Genomic DNA, 18,688 nt, shown 5'->3' on the forward strand with positions numbered 1-18,688 from the left:
TTAGTCTTCCTAACAATTGTATGTAATTTATGATTACTCACTGATCAATACCTTTCCTACAGACACTACTAGTCTGTGGTAGATTCATTTCATTGGCTGCTCCAAGAAGGCATAAAGTCCTCCTCGTGGAAACTTCTATAAAAATATCAGCCTTGGGGCACCTGGGTGGCTCAAATTGGTTAAGCATCTAACTTTTGATTTTGGCTCAGGTCATGATCTCAGGGTCCTGGGATGGAGCCCCGTGTCAGGCTTCACACTCCGAGGGGAGTCTGCTTGTCCCTCTCTCTCTCTCTCTCTCTCTCTCTCTCCCTCTCCTTCTGCACCCCCACCCCCCTGCTCTCTCTCAAATAAATAAATTAAAAATATTTTCTTCTTTTAATCAGGTTTTGCTCTGAAGCTCGGTGGGTGCCACATCGGACCACTTCTCTGACGGGGAGAGGAGACAACAACAAAGGACTTATTTTTGCCTATGTAATTAACTAGCTTCTCAACTGTGACTCAGTATCAGCTCTGGGCTAACAAGGCAATGCAGATCCTAATTATTAGCACCCCCACCCCCAGCCCCTGCCAATGGCTCATGGAAGCCTCAGAGGGAGGATAAAACCTTTTTGGTATAAAACCCACCAAAAAAAAAAAAAAAAAAAACCACCAAAGCCAGGGACATTCATCTTTAAACCCAACTGGATGACATGAATTATTACCTAGCTTGGTCTGTAGAACATCTAAATCTTGACTTGGATCCAAATAAAAAGGAAACATCTCAGTCTCTCATTATGTAAGAAGCTGATATGAGATGGAGGGCAAGAGGGAGAGAACGTAAAACAACAAGGGAAACAGACTTCACAAAGGAGCAACCAGTTCAATATTTGGAGACCGTGATCTCTTCACTGTTTAGGGAAATGTCCCCCTGCCTGGTGGCCTTGGGCCAGCCTGGGTGTGGGACCAGGTGTCCTTCTCTTACCTGCCCTTTATGGTGGCTGAGACAGAGGAGCTCCAGAGTCATCCTTTTGTTTTTTGTTGGATAATGGCCATTTGTGCCCATCTGTTCCCAATGAATAGCCAGGGGCAAGGCGTGGACTATATCAGGGGGCCCTTGGAGGGTCATGCCAAGCCAGTTAGGGTAGTGGTGGGTCAGGATGGTCAGGGGAAGGGTTTTGGTCTTTGGGGCATTGGATTGCTTCTTTCCCTTGGGAATACCTGGACTTGCTTTACAGGTGCTAGGAAGAACACTGTGCTGTAAGTCTTGGGAGAGTCCATTCCTAAATTTATAAAACTTATATGAGTTATAACTAGAGAAAATAAAAGCCTAAGCTATTTCTTCGGTTTTTGTATTTTGCCCTATGTCATCAGAATTTGTATGTGCTTTTGAGTTTAGAATATTTCTGCTATGACTAGAGGAAGCCCATCTTTCAATGCCCCAAATAAGAAAGGAAACATCGTATTGGATTAGTGGATGTCCTTTCTGTCAATTGGCCAAGGTTTAAGTGACAGAAGCAGGTTTAGGAGAAAAGTATGACAAGCTCATGTTTATGGAACCTGCCAGCAAGAGCCTCCCTTTTTGTCTACTGCTTGCACACAGGAAACCGAGCCACAGAAGAGACTCATCTGCAAAGAGCTGAGAACAGGTGTGAGCAAAATCATGAGAAGAAAGTAAAGAGATTGTTGAACATCCCTTCTGATAATATCTGCCTCTGACAGTTCCGAATGGTTCGCTCTACAAACATTCTCTTTATTCTCTCAGCGCCTGGCAAGGAGAAGGGATTCTCTTCTACTCTGGGGCCAAGAATTCCCCTGAAACAGGAAGTGGCCCCAGAGAACTGAAACCAGAAACAGGTGTGTGGTTGCCTCTGAGGAGTGGAACAGGGGTGGGAGAGGTGGAGCAGGCTCTTCATTATAAATCCTTCTTCTTCTTCTTTCTCTTCTTCCTCCCCCTCTTCCTCCTCCTCCTCCTCTTCTCCTTCTCCTCCTTCTTCAAGATTTTATGTATTTATTCATGAGAGACACAGAGAGGCGGAGACATAGGTAGAGGGAGAAGCAGGCTCCTCGCGGGGAGCCCGATTCGGGACTCGATCCCAGGACCCAGGATCACAACCTGAGCCTAAGGCAGACGCTCAACCACTGAGCCACCCAGATACCCCATTATAAATCCTTTTAAGTGCTATTCTGTTTCGATTGAAAAGGAGATATACACACACATACACATATCCACACACACGCATATATACATATACACACTGATATGAGAAAGCAGATAGATGAGATAGATATGGTCCTCACCTCTGCCCTGGACCCAGTGCCCCACCCCTATCCCAGCTTAGTCCTGGGTCTCTCTCCACCAACCCTGTGGATGGGACAGACCTCAGAGACCATCTCCTCAGGAAACAGGCACACAGAGGGTCAGGGGATAGCTGAGGTCACTCAGATAGATGGCATACAGCCAGATCCCCAAGGTCCTTCCACTCCAGGTCTTTCTCTGGGGTGGAGGAGAGGGGTGGGGGTGCTCATCCCAATCTATCCAGCCTCCCAACCACCATCCTGTGTCTCTCAGTCAAATTCCACCAAGCATTTGATTTGGCTTTTGGGATCCAGGATCACTTGAGGGGATCTGGGGTCTCTCCTTGAGGGGAGCAGCAGGGGAGAAACTCAGAGGAGAGCAGTATCAAGATATCCCCAAGATGGGCCCTGTGACAGTGGTGACACCTGCCAACCTGGCCGTGCCATGCTCTCTGCCAAACACTTCACCTGCTTTAGTTCATTGAATCCCTCACAAATATTTATTGACGGGGTAGATACTATTACCCACCTTGTCAACTTGAAAGAAACAAGTTAACTTGCAGAGTCAGAACTGAATCTAGACCTTTAAGCTCTAGCTCAGTGTTTAAACCATGACATGTAGCCTATGAAACCTGTTTCTTAGATCAGGGCACACAAAAACATCAAGGGCTTCCGGTGCAACATAGGGAATGTTCTGAAGCAAACTTGGCTGCTGCCGGGTGTGCCGTTCCCCCCCCACCCCCCCACCGCTTCCCTCTTGGCACCAAAGAAACCAAGAGAGGAGGGGACAGGCAAGGAGGGAGGGGAAAGGGGGAGGCAGAGGGGGAGGGGAAGAGACTAGGAGCGGGCAAAAGCAGAGAAGCAGGTGCAACCTCACTGCGGCTTGACAAGGCCCTCTGCCAGGACGGCTCCAAGCCCACCCCTGGGTGGAGGAGGGGGCTGCCCACAGAGGTGGGCCATCCCTTAGGATAAGCCAGGTGACACCATGTACCGACGTTGAGTTTACCATCAAGGAAGCATAGGGTCCCGGCAGAGTGAGCGGTGCAGGGTGCCAGATTACAAAAAAGCTGGTGTAGCACGAGCCTCCTTTGTAAAACGTGTAACATAAGGAAAAGTCTGTGGAACAGTCCGCAAACTCAGTGCTTGACTCCCGGGGGCGCCATCCAGAGGGTTTTGTTTTGTTTTTTTACAGATTCATTCATTCATTCATTCATTCATTCATTCATTCATTCATTCATTCATTCATTTATTTATTTAATGATAGACATAGAGAGAGAGGCAGAGACACAGGCAGAGGGAGAAGCAGGCTCCATGCCGGGAGCCTGATGCGGAACTCGATCCCGGAACTCCAGGATCACACCCTGGGCCAAAGGCAGGTGCGAAACCACTGAGCCACCAGGGATCCCCCAGAGGGGTTTTTAACTCGCAGTGTTCTGTGTATCTGTACACAATGTTTCAGGAAGCAGGTGTAACGCTTTGGTAATCAGAGGTATGGACAAAAAAAGTTTTCAAGGGCGAAGGGCACCCCCACTCTCCATCCATCAACGTCTCCAAACTTCTAGAACAACCAGTGTACGCAGGTAATCCCACAGCCTGTGTTCCCAAGAAATGTTTATGCATCATTCGGGGTTTTGTCCTGAGCGTGTGTGATTAATTATTAAAGAGTTGTCGTCCACCCTGTCAGAATAGTTTAATGTTTAGTTGGAGGAGTGAAACTTTCAAGTATTTGTCCCTTGACTTTGCACACTGTTGCTTAGGTGTCGGTTAAAAAAATAATAAAAAAAAAACTATTACACGGTATGTTAACTAAGTGGAATTTAAACAAAACCTTGAAATAAAAAGATAAATGGAAGAAAGAAAAAAGGAAAGAAAGAGAGGCAGGAAGGAAGGGAGGGAGGGAGGAAGGAAGGGAGGCAGACCTGGTGATTTTATTCTGTTGTTCTGACTTTATCGAGGCTTAGACTTGAAAGGCTGTGGCGGTTCATGACAGCTAGTCTGCTTTCCTTACCTTCCAGCGTGGGGAAAACAGGTTGCTGTCATAATCACTGATTCCATGAGGCAGGGAGGCTGGTAAGATGCAAAATGATCCTAGAGCCTGGGGAGCCTCCAGGGCGAGGCCGGGGTGGGGGTAACATAGGGTAAGAATAGTAAAGACGGGCTTCCTGGAAGAGGTGGGCCCGTGTAGGAGCAGGGGAGAAGAGAGAGGAGGGCTTCTCGGAGGAGGAAGGCCCATTTTAAGGCAGGAGCCCACTGGCCCTGTTTTCCCTGAGAGGAGTTGGGGTCCCTGTGCCGGCTGTGGTCCTGGACTCTAGAAGAGGCGCTGGACGGAGCTGGAGGGGGGAAGCCCAGCCTACTCGGGCTCTGGACTCTGCCCAGGAATTTGCACTAAAAAGAGAAGACAGGCCAAAGGGCAAGCAGGTTGAATTCATTCGGTCCCCGTGGAAACAACACGCTTCTGTCCATCTCCGAGAGTAACTCGTTCACCACAAAGATGTGAGTAAGAAGGGGGTCCCGCCTCTCTCTGTGCAGTTGTGTGTGTGTGTGTGTGTGCGCACAGGTAGCCAGGCATTCCTGGGCTCTGCCCGTGTGTGCACTGCTACACGTCTCCTTGCTCCCATGTGCACACGTGTATCTGCCGCTGAACATGTGAGCTTAGCCAGGCCAAGTCAGGATAGAGTAGGGTGCTCCCCAAGGTAAAGAAGCAGAGAAGTAACAGGAGTGGGGAGAGATGGGGTCTTAGGGCTCTTATTCAGATGAGCTAGGCCTATGAACTTTAGCAAGAAAAGGACTATATTGGTTCTCAGAATTGAATAGTCCAGGGGCAGGACTGGCTTCAGGTCTAGTTGGATCCAGAGACTGAAGAGTCTTTGGGATATTGTTTCTCCCTCTTTCAGAGTTGGGGAATTATAACACAGTGAAGGTATCACTTAGTAGCAATGGCTTTAACCTGCTATGGGAATGATGAAAGCTAGAGCCTCTTTTAAGAAAAATGCCTCTATGAGACACATACACATGCTGTACATAGTTCCCTCTCTTGCCCTTCCTCTGAGGTGGGTAGAATTTGCCCTGTTCCTGCTGGCCTCCCAGAATTGCAGGGACTTGCGTCCCACAAATTCAGAAGTGAGTGCAGGAAGTGGCACCTTCCTCCGTGGCCCCCAGGCACAAGGAGGGTTGAGTCCTGGAATGACGAAAACTGTGCCAGGGTCTGCTCCCCGCTTCTAGCCCTCTCCGGGCCCCTCGCCTGGGTCCTGCCTCACCTTCTGCTTTCAGCTTTGGGCTCTGACTCTGTCTTTCAGCCGGAAGGTGCAGCACATGGAGGACGACGCACCCAGACGAAGAGAGTCCATCTCTCTCACATTTGTGGCCAATGGTCTGGAGAACAAGGGGGTTGAGCTCTTGGAAAGCCTGGTCAGTTCCCCATTTTGGCCCCCTGGGGGGAGGGCCCTTCGTTCACCATCTTCCTGCACCCTCCCTATCCCTTTGCTTGAAAAATTAGGAAACTCCCCAACATGTTGGCCTCCTCAATGCAGAGCAGCCCCTTTATTTCGCTCCTTAACCATGTGTTGGGCACCTATGATGAGCCACGATAGCCTCCCCTAGTCAGAAAGGCCGAGATCTGAAAAACAAGGAGAGAGGGAGTGATTGGAGGTGGATGGGGGCGGATCTCTGGGGAAGTCTCAGCCTTTAAGGAGCTGGCCATCCTGTCCTTGCTCTGGGATGGCCAAGTAGACGCCCAGCAATCAGAACTTTGGAGCCTGATATGACATCCTTTGCCCTCCCAACCTTCCCTGACAAAGCCCCCTGCCCCTTCACCTCACTGCCCAACCCCGGGATGTGACTTTCACACTGCCATCTGCAAGAACAACCATCCCTCAGCCACTGAAACACAACTCTACGGACAGATGGAGGGCAAGTGGTGTCCTGGAGCCATACAACGAGCTCCCCCAAACAGTCACAGCGGAGGCTCAGTGTCTCTTCCACCCACAGACCATGAGCTCCCCGAGGGCAGGATGCGTCTAGCACTGAGTCCCGCACACAGTGGGCATTCCAGGTGTGCTTTGCAGAATGTAATGAAGTTGTCCTCTAGTTACTGCTTGTGCACACAGCTGGCAGCTGGGGTCTCTCTCCACTCACACTCTGGTCACTCTCTGGTGGCTATAGGAGGAAGGCCGGATCCCTGGCCATGACTCAGGCCCCGAAGAGGGTGGGAACAACCGGAACGAGGCCAGCCCAGAGCCCTTCTCCGGATGGTAGGTGGTCTCCAGCAGGGACGAGGGTTGGCCTGGGGAGGAGGCCACCGTGGGGAGCAGGGACAGGGAACCGGGCCTCCTGACAAGGGGTAGGGGCCTCTCTTGTGGAAGAAAGGAGCAGATATGCTTTAGCCCACAAATGGGCACTGTTGGGTGCTACCCTGGGGCTGAGCCAGGCCAGGGGTTCCCACCTGCTCTGAAGTGGCCAAAACGAAATCCCTCAGGAACCTCAGTATTTACTGTGGGGCTGTTCTGACTGAATAAGCCTGACCCTCCCTCAACTTCCCCATCTGCCTTCTACCCCTTTCAGTCTCTGGGGGCACCCCAGGGAACCTCAAGGCTGAGTTTGAAAACCCCTGGACTGCGGTGGTCCCCTCATTTCCCACGGGGAGGCTGAAGCCCCCAGAGGAAGAGAGGCCCTGGTCACACAGGCAGCAAGTATGAGCCTAGAACTCGGTCTCTTGACAGCTGGGCTCACTGGGGCCCCACTGGCCAGATCCTGAGCCACGAGAGCATGAAGAGTAGGGCTGATGGAGGCGAGGGAGTCCATCTGTCTGCCTTGGGTGGGAGGTTGGGGAAGAATGCCTCCCATGGGAAGCGGGAGGGGGGACCTCGAGGGGAGGGGCGCCCTAAAACAGCCGGTGGCTGGATCTGCGCCCAGTGAGCACCTCCTACGTGCTGAGCCCATGGGGCCCCCGAGGCTGTCCTGGTGCCAGCTTTTCCTCCAGGGATAGGCACGTGGCCCGACGGCCGGGTGAGAAGTGGCATCTGCGCGGGGCGGGAAGGGGGGTGCTGTGGGCGTGGGGCGGGCTGTCCACAAGCCGGGAGGGGCTGCTGGCTCGGCAGGTGAGTCTCGTTCCGGGGAAGCATGCAGAGCTGGGAGCCTCTGCACCTGGCTCCGCAGACAGGTGGAGGTGGATGGGGGGGGGGGGGGCAGGGTTGGCGCTCTGTGCGGGCACAGGCTCCTCCTTATCGGCTCAATTAACTGCTTCCCAGGCCCGAGAACAGAAGTATCAGGAGGGTGGTGGTGCTGCTCCAGGCCTGGCGGGCCCGAGCCACTTAGCCTGCTCTGGCTTGGGGTTGCCCAGTCCTGTGGTGTCAGGGCCAGCGCCGGGCTTGCCCCATGTCTCCATTTTCCTGGGGATGCACCTGAATGGCTTCTACCTGACGTGTTGACAGTGGGAATCTGGGGCCACTCATGGACCAGGCTGGTACTCTCCACAGGAGGAGCCTGCAGCCAGCCCTGAGGGCCACCAGACGCTTCTGCAGGGAGCACGCACAGCTATTTCAATGGATCTGCACAGGCCTGCTCTCTACTGGTGAGCCGGGGGCCCAGCCCCACCTGGGAGACAGCTGTTCCCACCCCAGCGTGCCATCCCCTCCCCCCAACCACCTCCACCCCAGCCATCCGTGTCTCAGGGCATTCACATATCCAATGATTCAACAACCGACTCAGGGCCAGCTCCGTGCCAGAAGCTAGAACATCAGAATGAAGCCAGATCAGGTCTTATCCCCAAGACAGTCTCTGAGCAGTAAGAGAGGAGACCTAGTATTCCCACACGATGCAGCCGGCCATCTAGGAACACCAAGGAAGGATGGGAGTGATCAGGGAGGACTTCCAGGAGGAGGTGACATTCAGGCCTCATAGGTGGAGCAGGAGCTAGCCAGGTAAAGCAGCACGACAATAAGGGGTGAGAAGGAACTCCATGCAGGAACCCCAGGAGTAAAGGTGAAGCTGGCATGGTGCAGATGTGGGCAGGCAGCTCAGGGACTGGAATTTTACCCTCAAAGCCGGAGAGAGCTATTGGAGGATTTAACAGGCAAGCGTTGGGGCTGAATGAACACTGTGGAAGCCTGGGGGCGGGGGGGGGGGGCAGGCAGGATGACAAGGAGATGGTGAGGGTGGCAGTACACATGTGAAGAGACAAAGTGTAGGGAACGGAAAGGCACAGATAGGAGAGACCTTCGGGAAACTTCTCCCACAAACTTGGGAGCCCAGCGAGTGTATAGGAGGAAGGACACCCTGGAATCCGGGGTGCCTCGGGGCTCTGCTTAGGGTGCATGATGGGGCCTCCATGGCTAGGGAGCACAGGAGGAGGAGGCCTTGGAAGAGAGAGGGATGGCCAGTTGTTTGGGACAAGGTGGTGGAGGTACCACAGCCAGGCCGTTGAGGAGGGGAGGAGGGTTCCCGGGGACACCCCAAGAATGATTTGAGAAGTGGGTTCAGGGATCCCTGGTGGCGCAGCGGTTTGGCGCCTGCCTTTGGCCCAGGGCGTGATCCTGGAGACCCGGGATCGAATCCCACATCGGGCTCCCGGTGCATGGAGCCTGCTTCTCCCTCTGCCTGTGTCTCTGCCTCTCTCTCTCTCTCTCTGTAACTATCATAAATAAATAAAAATTTAAAAAAAAAAAAAAAAAAAAAAAAAAAAAAAAAGAGAAGTGGGTTCAGTGACAGCAGCCTGGGACCAGCTGCACAGAGGGTGCTGGCAGAGGAAGCGGCAGAGTGAACCCAAGGAGGCATGGAGATGGCAGGGGCGGGAGATTGGGGGAGCAGGGGGTTCAAGAGAGGTAACAGCATCTCTGCAGTGAGGGGAACCGTGGAACAGGGGATTTAGTGACAAACATCACTAGAGCCTGGGGGTGGGGGGCTGGATTGGACTGAATGGGAGGTGAGGCAGTATAGACAGCAAGTGTAGACAGCTCTTTGGAGGGAATTTTTATGAGGACAGGTGGGAATATTAACCAGGAGGGTGTGACAGTGTCAAGGAAGGGGTGTGCTGCTGACAGGAGCACTTGGGCCATGTTTGTGAGCTGAGGTAGGGCGTGGGGGTTACGGAAAGAAGAAGGAGAACGATGAGGAGACAGAGGAGGCCAGAGAAAGGGGGGCAAAGGGCCAGGGGGAGGGGCGGGTCCTCCTCCTGCAGGTAGGAGAGGGAGGGATGAGGGGGGTGTGGCTGTGGCTGCAGAGCACCCTGCCCCGCGGGGCCAGGCAGGGAGAGGACGGTGATGGCAACGGCCCGGTCTCCACGCGGAAAGTGAAAGCAGCGGGTGGTCTGCTGCAATGGGCTGGTTCAGGGCCCTCGGAGCTGCTGCCGTCCAGAGATGCCTGAGACACTGAAGTAGTCCTTTGGCAGGTTCTGAGCCCGGGCCTTCTCCGTGCCCCTGTGCTTCCCCCTCACTCAGACTCAGACCGATTTCTCCTGAAGAAGTGATTGAAGTAGGAGCACCTGGGCGGCTCAGGCTTGGTTCCAGCTCTGGTCATGATCTCAGGGTCGTGAGATTGAGCCCCGTGTCCTACTCAGCACTCAATGCGGAGTCCACTTGAGATTCTCCCTCTCCCTCTGCCCATCTTGCCCACTTTCTCTCTCTCTCAAATAAATCTTAAAAACAAAAAGAAATGATTGCAATAGATCATGAAAATTACCTATCTCATCCTATCTCCAACTTTGTCATGGTGTAAATCATCCATGTCAGTCAGTCATTTATCCTTTATAATGGCCAATCTCCATTTTCTCCATGTTTGCATGATCTTGCTTTCCTTCAGCTCTTTTAAAAAATATATTATTTATTTGATAGAGAGCACAAGCAGGCAGAGGGAGAAGCAGGCTCCCTGCTCAACAGGGAGCCTAACATAGGGCTCGATCCCAGGATGGTAGGATCATGACCTGAGCCAAAGGCAGATGCTTAACTGACTGAGCCCCCTCCTTCAGCTCTTTGCTAACTTTTCCTTTCATGTCTCCTATGGGGAGACCCCTCATGTGCTTCTGGGAGTAGGCACAGTAGAGAAATAAAGCCCACATTCTCAGCACTTTGTGCCTGAGCTGTAGCAATGGTGTCCTCACCTTACTTGGCCTTTCTCCGAGGGTGCAAAAATCACCCTGGCCACTGACCAGCAGAGGGCCTTGGTGTCCCCAGTCTCAGAAGAAGACCCATATTTCTGGCCAAGTTGCGGGAGGTCTTTGATTGGGTCATGTGCCTATCACTGCTAAAGTGGGCCGTATACTGCAGGACCCTATGGGTTGAGAGTGTCTATTCCCCAAAAGGAATAGACAAATCCAGTCACCAGAGGGGTGGACAGATCCTCAAAGAACACAAATCATTCCCAAGACACGTTTCTCCATGCCCCGTCTGGGGGACGTGTCCACACTGCCTCCTCTCCTGCACCGTGTGCCAGTACCTCCTGAATCTGGCCCCGGAGAGACACATGTGGGTAGGGATTTTAGCTCAATTTCCTCTCATTGTGAGTCATCGTGCTTCGCTGGCCTCGGGTGCCTCATCTCTAGATGGGGATCAGCACAGACCCAGCTGTGGGTGGTCTGAGCAATAACCCCACCGGGGCTGAGAGGTGCTGAGCACAGCACCCCTCCCGCACAGCACCCCTCCTGCGCCCTGTGCCTGTGTCATGGTCCCTGCCCTGCAGAGCCACCCTGCATGCCTCTGGGACGCCAGCCTGAGACTTATGTGGGAGAGAAAAGTAGCTTGATTTCATATAACTCCACTCATACCCTTTTTCAATTTCATCAGCCCAAGAGTGATAGGGACTGAGTTTCTGTCAATAGAGAACAACCCATCACCCTTTTTCCCAGTGTCCCCAAGGGGGCTTGTCCACTCCCCATTCTCAGCAGTGTACCCACCTTCCCGCTTCTGTGGGTGCCCCCGTTCTCCATCCTGGCAGGTCACCATGGAGGCCCCTCATTCTGCTCCCCTTCCCCCATCTTCTTCCCAGATACTCACAGAGATCACTCCTGTCACCTCAGTGCCTGCTTTGGTATGTAGAACCTCAGAAACTTCCTGTGGCTCTGCCTGCCCAAAGTGCCCGGGTGCTCCTGTCTGAAATCTTGCTGCCTCCCGGGGCCAGGCTCCTCTGTTCCCAGGAACCCACCCGTGTCTTTCAGTTAGTCTGTCCTTTAACTAGTCTGTCCTCCAATGAGTATCCTCTAACTAGTCTGACAGCAGAGGGGTAGGGTAGGACTTTCACTTGTTCAGTGTCACAGCCCACATTTTTACCCAGTGGAAAAGCTGTAAGTCCTTTGCATCCTTCAAGGGCCCTGGCTTCTGAAGTTCACGAGGCAGGGAGAGACATTACCCCCTCTGCTATCCACGGTCATATTCCTTTCTTGAGGCAGAACGCAGATTGGCTCAGCTGCTCGAAGAGGAGAGGAGGAGGCGGGGAGAAAGAGATTCTAGGGAGAGAATGGTCCGTATTTTCAGAGTAGGATCCTGCACACAAGAGTGAACTCCTCCCTGGAGTGACTGATCTGTCCACCTCTACCTGCCATGGAACCTTGTGCCGTCTGGGACATAGCAGGCCCTGTGCCGATGCTCAGAGACTCCCGTTGTCTGGCCCGCTCCTCCACACCCTCATCCCTCACAGCCGGTCAGTGCATCCACGATGTGCAAAGCCCCTCTGCACACCTTCCTTGTTATGCCAGAACGACCCTCCAGCACAGTAGGGATGACTGTCTACAGCTCCAGAGGAAGAAGCTGAGGCTCAGAGAGGTTGAGTAACAGTCCTATCCTCTGTGCTTTGGATGGGACAAGGTGGAGCTGGAGGCCAGGGAGGCAGGCCCCTGTCATTGTCAGTGACCCCTTTTCTGTGTTTCATTCCCACCCACTCCCAGCGTTCGCTGCCTTCCTGCTGACTGCCGGCCTCCTGGATTTCCAGAGGGCCCTGGCTCTCTTTGTCCTTACCTGTGTGGTCCTTACCTTCCTGGCCCATAGCCTGCTGAGGAGGCTGCTAGGGCCCCGACTGCTGAGGTGTGTCAAGCCCCTGGGGCACTGCCGCCTGAGCTTCTGGGTTGAGAGGTGAGTGAACTTACAGTCCCAGGCAGGGTGGGGAGGCCATCGGTGGAGGCCTCTGAGTCAGCTCCAGGGTCCCCACCAGGCCTGGGTGAGGAAGGCCTCTGTTCCTGTCCCACCAGGGGGTTCCTGGGCTGTGGGACCCACTCCCCTCTGCTTGCCTCTCGGGAACCCCGGGGCAGGTGGCTTGGATGGCCACAGCTATGTCTGGTTCTCTGCCCCAGTGATAGGAGGTGTCTATGATCTGAGAACAGGACTCCACAGCTCAGTTTCCTGAGCTCAGAGGTTCCAGCCCATTCAGACAGGGAGGACCTGTGTCCGTGCCTCCTATCAGATCACCTGGGGTATGAGAGACAGACAGTTACAGGGGACAGACCACCCCTGCACTCAGTCAGCAGGCCACGTTGGGGGCCAGGTGTCCATGCATTAGGTAGCCCCTAGGGGATTCTCGTGCAGCCAGCCATGTTCCTGGACAACCGTTTGTGATTCCCTGGTTTTCAAACTGGCTTCCTTAGAGGTCTGGAAACCTTGGAGGTGCCATAGGGCAGGAGAGAGGGATTGGAGGGGGAGCATCAGAAACCCTGCCCCAAATCCTTCCCAACCAGGAAGCTCTATTGTATCTGTTTTATAAACTGAGGTTTGCAAAAAATTAAAATTAAAATAAACAATTAGCTGAGGAAAAAAAAAGGTTTCTGTGCCTTAAAAAAGTTCTGAAGACCCCCTGTCTATTTCAGGACTCCGTTTTGTTGATAAAGAAACTGATGCTCAAGGATATCCAGTGACTGAGCTAGGGAGGTACCACAGCAAAATGATTTGAGCAGGCCTATGTGTGAGCACGTTGTTTTCATTTCATTTATAAATAAATATATAATGAATAATTATTCATAATTATAATTTATAATTTTAAATACATTGAATAAAAAATTTAAAATAAATTACATAAACTTTGAGTAAGATTTAAAAATTTATAATTTTTTTGAAAGGCAGGGCCCTTTTTTTTTAGATTTTATTTATTTATTCATGACAGACACAGAGAGAGGGAGAGAGAGGCAGAGACATAGTCAGAGGGAGAAGCAGGCTCCATGTAGGGAGCCTGACGTGGGACTCGATCCCAGGTCTCCAGGATCACACCCTGGGCTGAAGTTGTCGCTAAACTGCTGGGCCACTGGGGCTGCCCAAAAATTTATAATTTGTAATTAAATTTATAAATAGTTTTTTTTTTTGCAGCTAGATTTTTATTAAACTAGCACAGTATTAAGTAGATTAGTAGCCTAAGTAGATTGTGATATGATAAAATGCACGTTGTAATCCCTGGAGCAGCTAAGAAACTAAACAAAACAAAACAAAACAAAACAAAACCCATAAAAGTGTGTCACTTAAATAGTAGAAAAAGAATTAAATAGATTTGTAAAAGGATTTATTTTTACAATAATCTATTTGTGACAAATCATTGATACTGGCTTTCCTTTGAGGTATTGATACAAAGTTTCCTTTAAAAAACATATGCAGATTAATTAGGCTTTATGAAAAGCAAACTTTTTGATTCAAAGGACACCATCAAGAAAGTAAAAAGAAAACCCACAGAATGGGAGAAAATATTTATTTATTTTGATAAAGGACTTGCTTCTAGAATTACAACTCAACAATTAAAAGACAACTCAATTGAAGAATGGGAAAAGGGTTTGAATAGACATTTCTCCAAAGATATATGAATAGCCAGTAAGTACATGAAAACATGCTTAACATCATTAGCCATCATAAAAATGCAAATCGAAACCACATGAGATACTACTTCACATTTACAGGGATAATAGCAAAAAAGATAGATGATAACAAGACTTGGCTCAGATGTGGAAGACTTGAAGCGCTCATCCACTGTGGGTAGAAATGTGCAATGGTGCAGTTGCTTTAGAAAAGTTAGTTCCGGGGGGGCATAGGTGGCTCAGTTACATGGCTGCCTTCAGCTCAGGTCATGATCCTGGGGTCCTGGGATCGAGCTCCACATCAGGCTTCCTGCTCAGCAGAGAGTCTTCTTCTCCCTCTGCCCTTTCCCTCTCACCCCCCTTGTGTTCTCTTTCTCTCTCATAAGTCTTTAAAAAGAAAACAGTTCCTCAAAATACTATACATGGAGTTACTACATAGTAACTGGTGTTACCATACATAGCAATTCTACTCTGAAGTATATATACTTAAGAGAAAAGAAAACATATGTCCATTCAAAAACTTGTACACAAATGTTCATAGTAACATTATTTATAATAGCCAAAAAGTGGAAACAACCCAAGTGTCCATGAACTGATAAGAGAATAACTTAAATATGTATATCCATATAATGGAATCCTATTTGGTCACAAAAAGGAAAGCTACATATTACAATAATAACAAAGCTTGAAAACATTATGCTTTTTTGTACGTAGCTGTTACATGTAGGGCAACCTGTCTTTAAGGAGGGATAAATTACTCTAAAATAAATGAATCCTAGATAGTTTTCCCTTCAAGTCAAGTGTCTTGTTGTTTAAATAAACTTCTTGTTTAAAACGAAAAAAAAGAAAAGAAAACATTATGCTAAGTGAAAGAAACCGGCCACAAAGAACCATTTATATGAAATGTCCAAATTGGCAAATCTATAGAGACAGTAGATTAGTGATTAACTAAGATTGAGGGGAGAAGATGGCAAGACTGGAGGTGATGGCTAGAGGTGCTAGGTTATTCTTTGGACTGGCAAGATATTCTAAAATTGATTATAGTGATGGTCACACACATCTGTGAATATACTGAGGATCATTACACTGTATACTTTAAATGGGCAAATGTATGGTAGTGAATTTTGTCTCGATTTAAAAAATACATTATTTGATATTGGCTTCCAGTCAAGATGGGGTAACAGAGACCACCTGAAACAGCTAAAGAACTGGAATAAATTTTTGAAACAGTAGCTCTTAAAATATTTGACATCAGGTACCAGAAGACAGTGATCCTGGAGAAACAGGAAACAAAGGAGATGAGCCCTATGGTTGCCATCCTCCATACCACATTGAGAGTTTCCAGGCTGCAGTGCAGGGGAAGGGAGCCAACGTGGGCCAGTGGATTTCCTAGCTTGAGAATATAGAGCTGGAAAGCAGGGAAGCCAAAGTGGTGAGCGTTCACAATGCAGAGTATGAGAGAAAATGTTGGCAGAGAGAGAAAACTCCAGAAATTCACAGAGGGTCCTCTTTCACTATGTAATTGAGTTTTGATCAGTGAATGTAAATGAGAAAACCATCCAAGGCATAGGAAAGACCCGTCTGAAAGGATTAGAGGGAACGGTGCCTGGAAACTACACGGGACCAGAAATAGTGTTTATTCTCAACAGAGTGGAAACTTTATAACTTCACAGGGCATTATTTAGAGTACTAAAGATCTTGGGTCAATAGTAGGGAAAAACTAACCATAGAATAAAACCTCCTCAGACTCTGCATAGCAAATCTTGAAAAAAAAAAAAACTTGAAAGAGTCAAACAGAATGTCAATTAATCATGGCCAAACTTTAAGTTGGTATATGTACCTGAAGTCTCCAGAGGAGAAAGAGGGAAGAAAAAAATACTTGAAGAACTTATGTCCAAAAAACACCAAATTTGTTGCAAATTATAAATCCAAAGAAACTCCACAGACCTCCAGTACAAGAAACAAGAAGAAAAACACATCATAACCAAATTGCTTAAAACTGGTGATAAAACAGAAAATTCTAAAAACAACTAGAGAAGAAAACCTATGCAGAGGAACAAAGATACAGATGACAGTAGATTTCTTCTTAAAAACAATACAAATGAAAAGGCAATGGAACAATAAAAACAAAAGTGTGTAAATCTAGAGTTCTTTACCAGTGAAACATCCTTCCAAAAAGGTGAAACAGGACTATTTTAGATATACAAAAGCTGGAAGAAGTTTTCAGACATAAAAAGCAGACCTGCACTACAAGAAATGTTGAAGGAAATTCTTCAACCAGAAGAAAACTGATATGAGGGGGAAATCTAGATCTATACAAGAGTAAAGAGCATTGAATGGGTAAATATAATGACTATTTTTATTTAAATCTCTTTCAAAGGTAATCCATATATAAAGCAAGAATAACATTATATTGTGGAATTTATATGTAGAAGTGAAGAACAAGAGTTGGGAGGGAAGAAATGAAATTATATTGCTGTAAAGTTTTTATACTGAGCATGAAGTAGTATAATATCACTTAAAGGTAGATTGTGATAAGTTAAAGATGTATATTATAAATGCTAAAGCAACTACTAAAATAACATGAAAGGGTGTTGTAGCTAACAAGTTTTAAAAAAGGTAAGGGAGATAAAGGAGAATCATTTTTAAATAGTCTGAAAGAAGGTAGAAAAATAGGAAAAGAGAAATTAAGAACAGATGGGACAAATAGAAAATAAATAGCAAGATGGTAGACACAACCTTTCTCCAGAACCAATAATCACATTAAGTGTACAGACCAGTATCTTTCATGAATAAAGATGTAAAAATTATTAACAAAATATTAGAAAACCAAGTGCAATAGTATACAAAAGAGATAATATATGAGTGAATGGGGTTTATCCCAGGAACCCAAAGTTGGTTTAATATTTAAAAAGTGTCATAGGTCATATTAATAGACTAAAAAGAAAACATATGATCATGCCAATAGACTTCAGAGAAAGCATTTGACATAATTCAGCATTTATTCCTGATAAGAATTCTGAGCAGAGTAGGAATAACAACAGCAAAATCTACAGCTAACGTCATACCGAACTGTGAAAAACTGAATAATTTTCCACTGAGATCAAGAATATAATGAATATCCCTTCTCACCACTTTTATTCAACACTGTACTAGAGGTTCTAGCTTGTGTGATAAGGTAAGAAAAAGAAATGAAAGACATGTAGGTTGAAAAAGAAGAAGTCAAATTGTCTTTATTCACAGACAACATGATTGTCTACATAGAAAATCCTATGGAATCTACCCCCAAAAGCTAATAGAACTGATAAGTGGGTTTAACAAGCTGCAGGATACAAGATCAACAGGCAAAAAATATATTTAAATATACTAAGAATAAGCAGTAATAAGTTAAAATTGTAAATGCCATTTAGAATAGCATGAAACATAAAATACTTAAAGTAAAATCTGACAAAAGATATGCAAACTTGTACATTGAAACTTGCAAAAACACTGCTGAGAGAAATTAAAACTTAAATAGTGGGACGATAATCAGTTTCCTGGATCAAAAGCCTCAGTATTGGGATCCCTGGGTGGAGCAGCGGTTTAGCGCCTGCCTTTGGCCCAGGGCACGATCCTGGAGACCCAGGATCGAATCCCACATCAGGCTCCCGGTGCATGGAGTCTGCTTTCCCCTCTGCCTGTGTCTCTGCCTCTCTCTCTCTCTCTCTCTCTCTCTCTCTGAATATCATAAATAAATAAAAAATCAAAAAATCAATCAATCAATCAATAAAAAAAAAAAAGCCTCAGTATTGTCAATATATCAATTCTCCTCAAATTAATCTATTGATTCTTACAATAGCTCAGTCAAAATTATAGCAGACTTTTGGGGTATAAACTGATGAGATGATTCTAAAATTCAAATGATTAATTTATACTATCTGTCTTTAAGACTTACTGTGAAGCTATAGTAATCAAGACAATATGGTATCAGCATTAAAAAAGACAAATAGATAAATAGAATTGAATAGAGAGCCCAGAATTTTTATATATATATAAAAACACATACACACATATATCTCCAATTGACTTTTGACAGGAGTGCTAAAGCCATTCAATGGAGAAATAATCATCTCAACATATTATGTTAAAACAATGGTATATTCATTGTCAAAAGGAAGAAGAGAAACAAAATAATAGTATAATAATTCATGCCTCATATAATTATAGTTATAAATTATAATTATAAATTATAATTTAAATTATAAAATTATATATAATTTTCCACTATAGAAAATTAACTGAAAATAGATCATAAATGTAAATTGAAAGCTTAAAACTATAAAACGTCTATAAGAAAATGTAGGAGAAAATCTTTGTGACCTTGAGTTAAGTAAATTTCTTAGATACAAAACCAAAATCAAAATCCATTAAAAAATTGGACAAATTGAATTTCAGCAGATTTAAGAACTTCTCTTCAAAAGACATGGTTAAGAGAATAAAAAAAACAAGGCATGGCTATGAGAAAAGTTTTACAAATCACACATTTGACAAAGAGCTTGTATCCAAAGTATATTAAGCTCTCTCAAAACTCAATAATAAGAAAAACAACCCAATTGAAGAATGGGCTCAAGATGTGAACAGACATTTCATTAAAGAAGAAATGCAGGTGGTGAATAAGCACAT

At 47.2% G+C, this 18,688-nt stretch overlaps 1 protein-coding gene across 7 annotated transcripts in view; it reads left to right on the plus strand.

Annotated features, from left to right (window-relative positions):
- Positions 1-4,147: 4,147 nt before the first annotated feature.
- SLC28A1 (solute carrier family 28 member 1) overlaps positions 4,148-18,688 on the plus strand; it is a 49,622-nt gene continuing 35,081 nt past the window's right edge. For 2 of the 7 annotated variants that reach the window (XM_077873342.1, XM_077873368.1), the window contains exons 1-6: positions 4,148-4,767; positions 5,571-5,682; positions 6,436-6,524; positions 7,749-7,843; positions 11,251-11,292; positions 12,146-12,329. In XM_077873342.1, the coding sequence (XP_077729468.1) occupies positions 5,587-5,682; positions 6,436-6,524; positions 7,749-7,843; positions 11,251-11,292; positions 12,146-12,329 (506 nt within the window). In that variant the 5' untranslated portion in view covers positions 4,148-4,767; positions 5,571-5,586. The remainder of the gene's footprint in view (positions 4,768-5,570; positions 5,683-6,435; positions 6,525-7,748; positions 7,844-11,250; positions 11,293-12,145; positions 12,330-18,688) is intronic. The other 5 variants (XM_077873333.1, XM_077873359.1, XM_077873349.1 and 2 more) reach the window with 5 other exon arrangements.

The sequence above is a fragment of the Canis aureus genome, chromosome 2 (genome assembly GCF_053574225.1).
Source record: "Canis aureus isolate CA01 chromosome 2, VMU_Caureus_v.1.0, whole genome shotgun sequence".
NCBI lineage: Eukaryota > Metazoa > Chordata > Mammalia > Carnivora > Canidae > Canis > Canis aureus.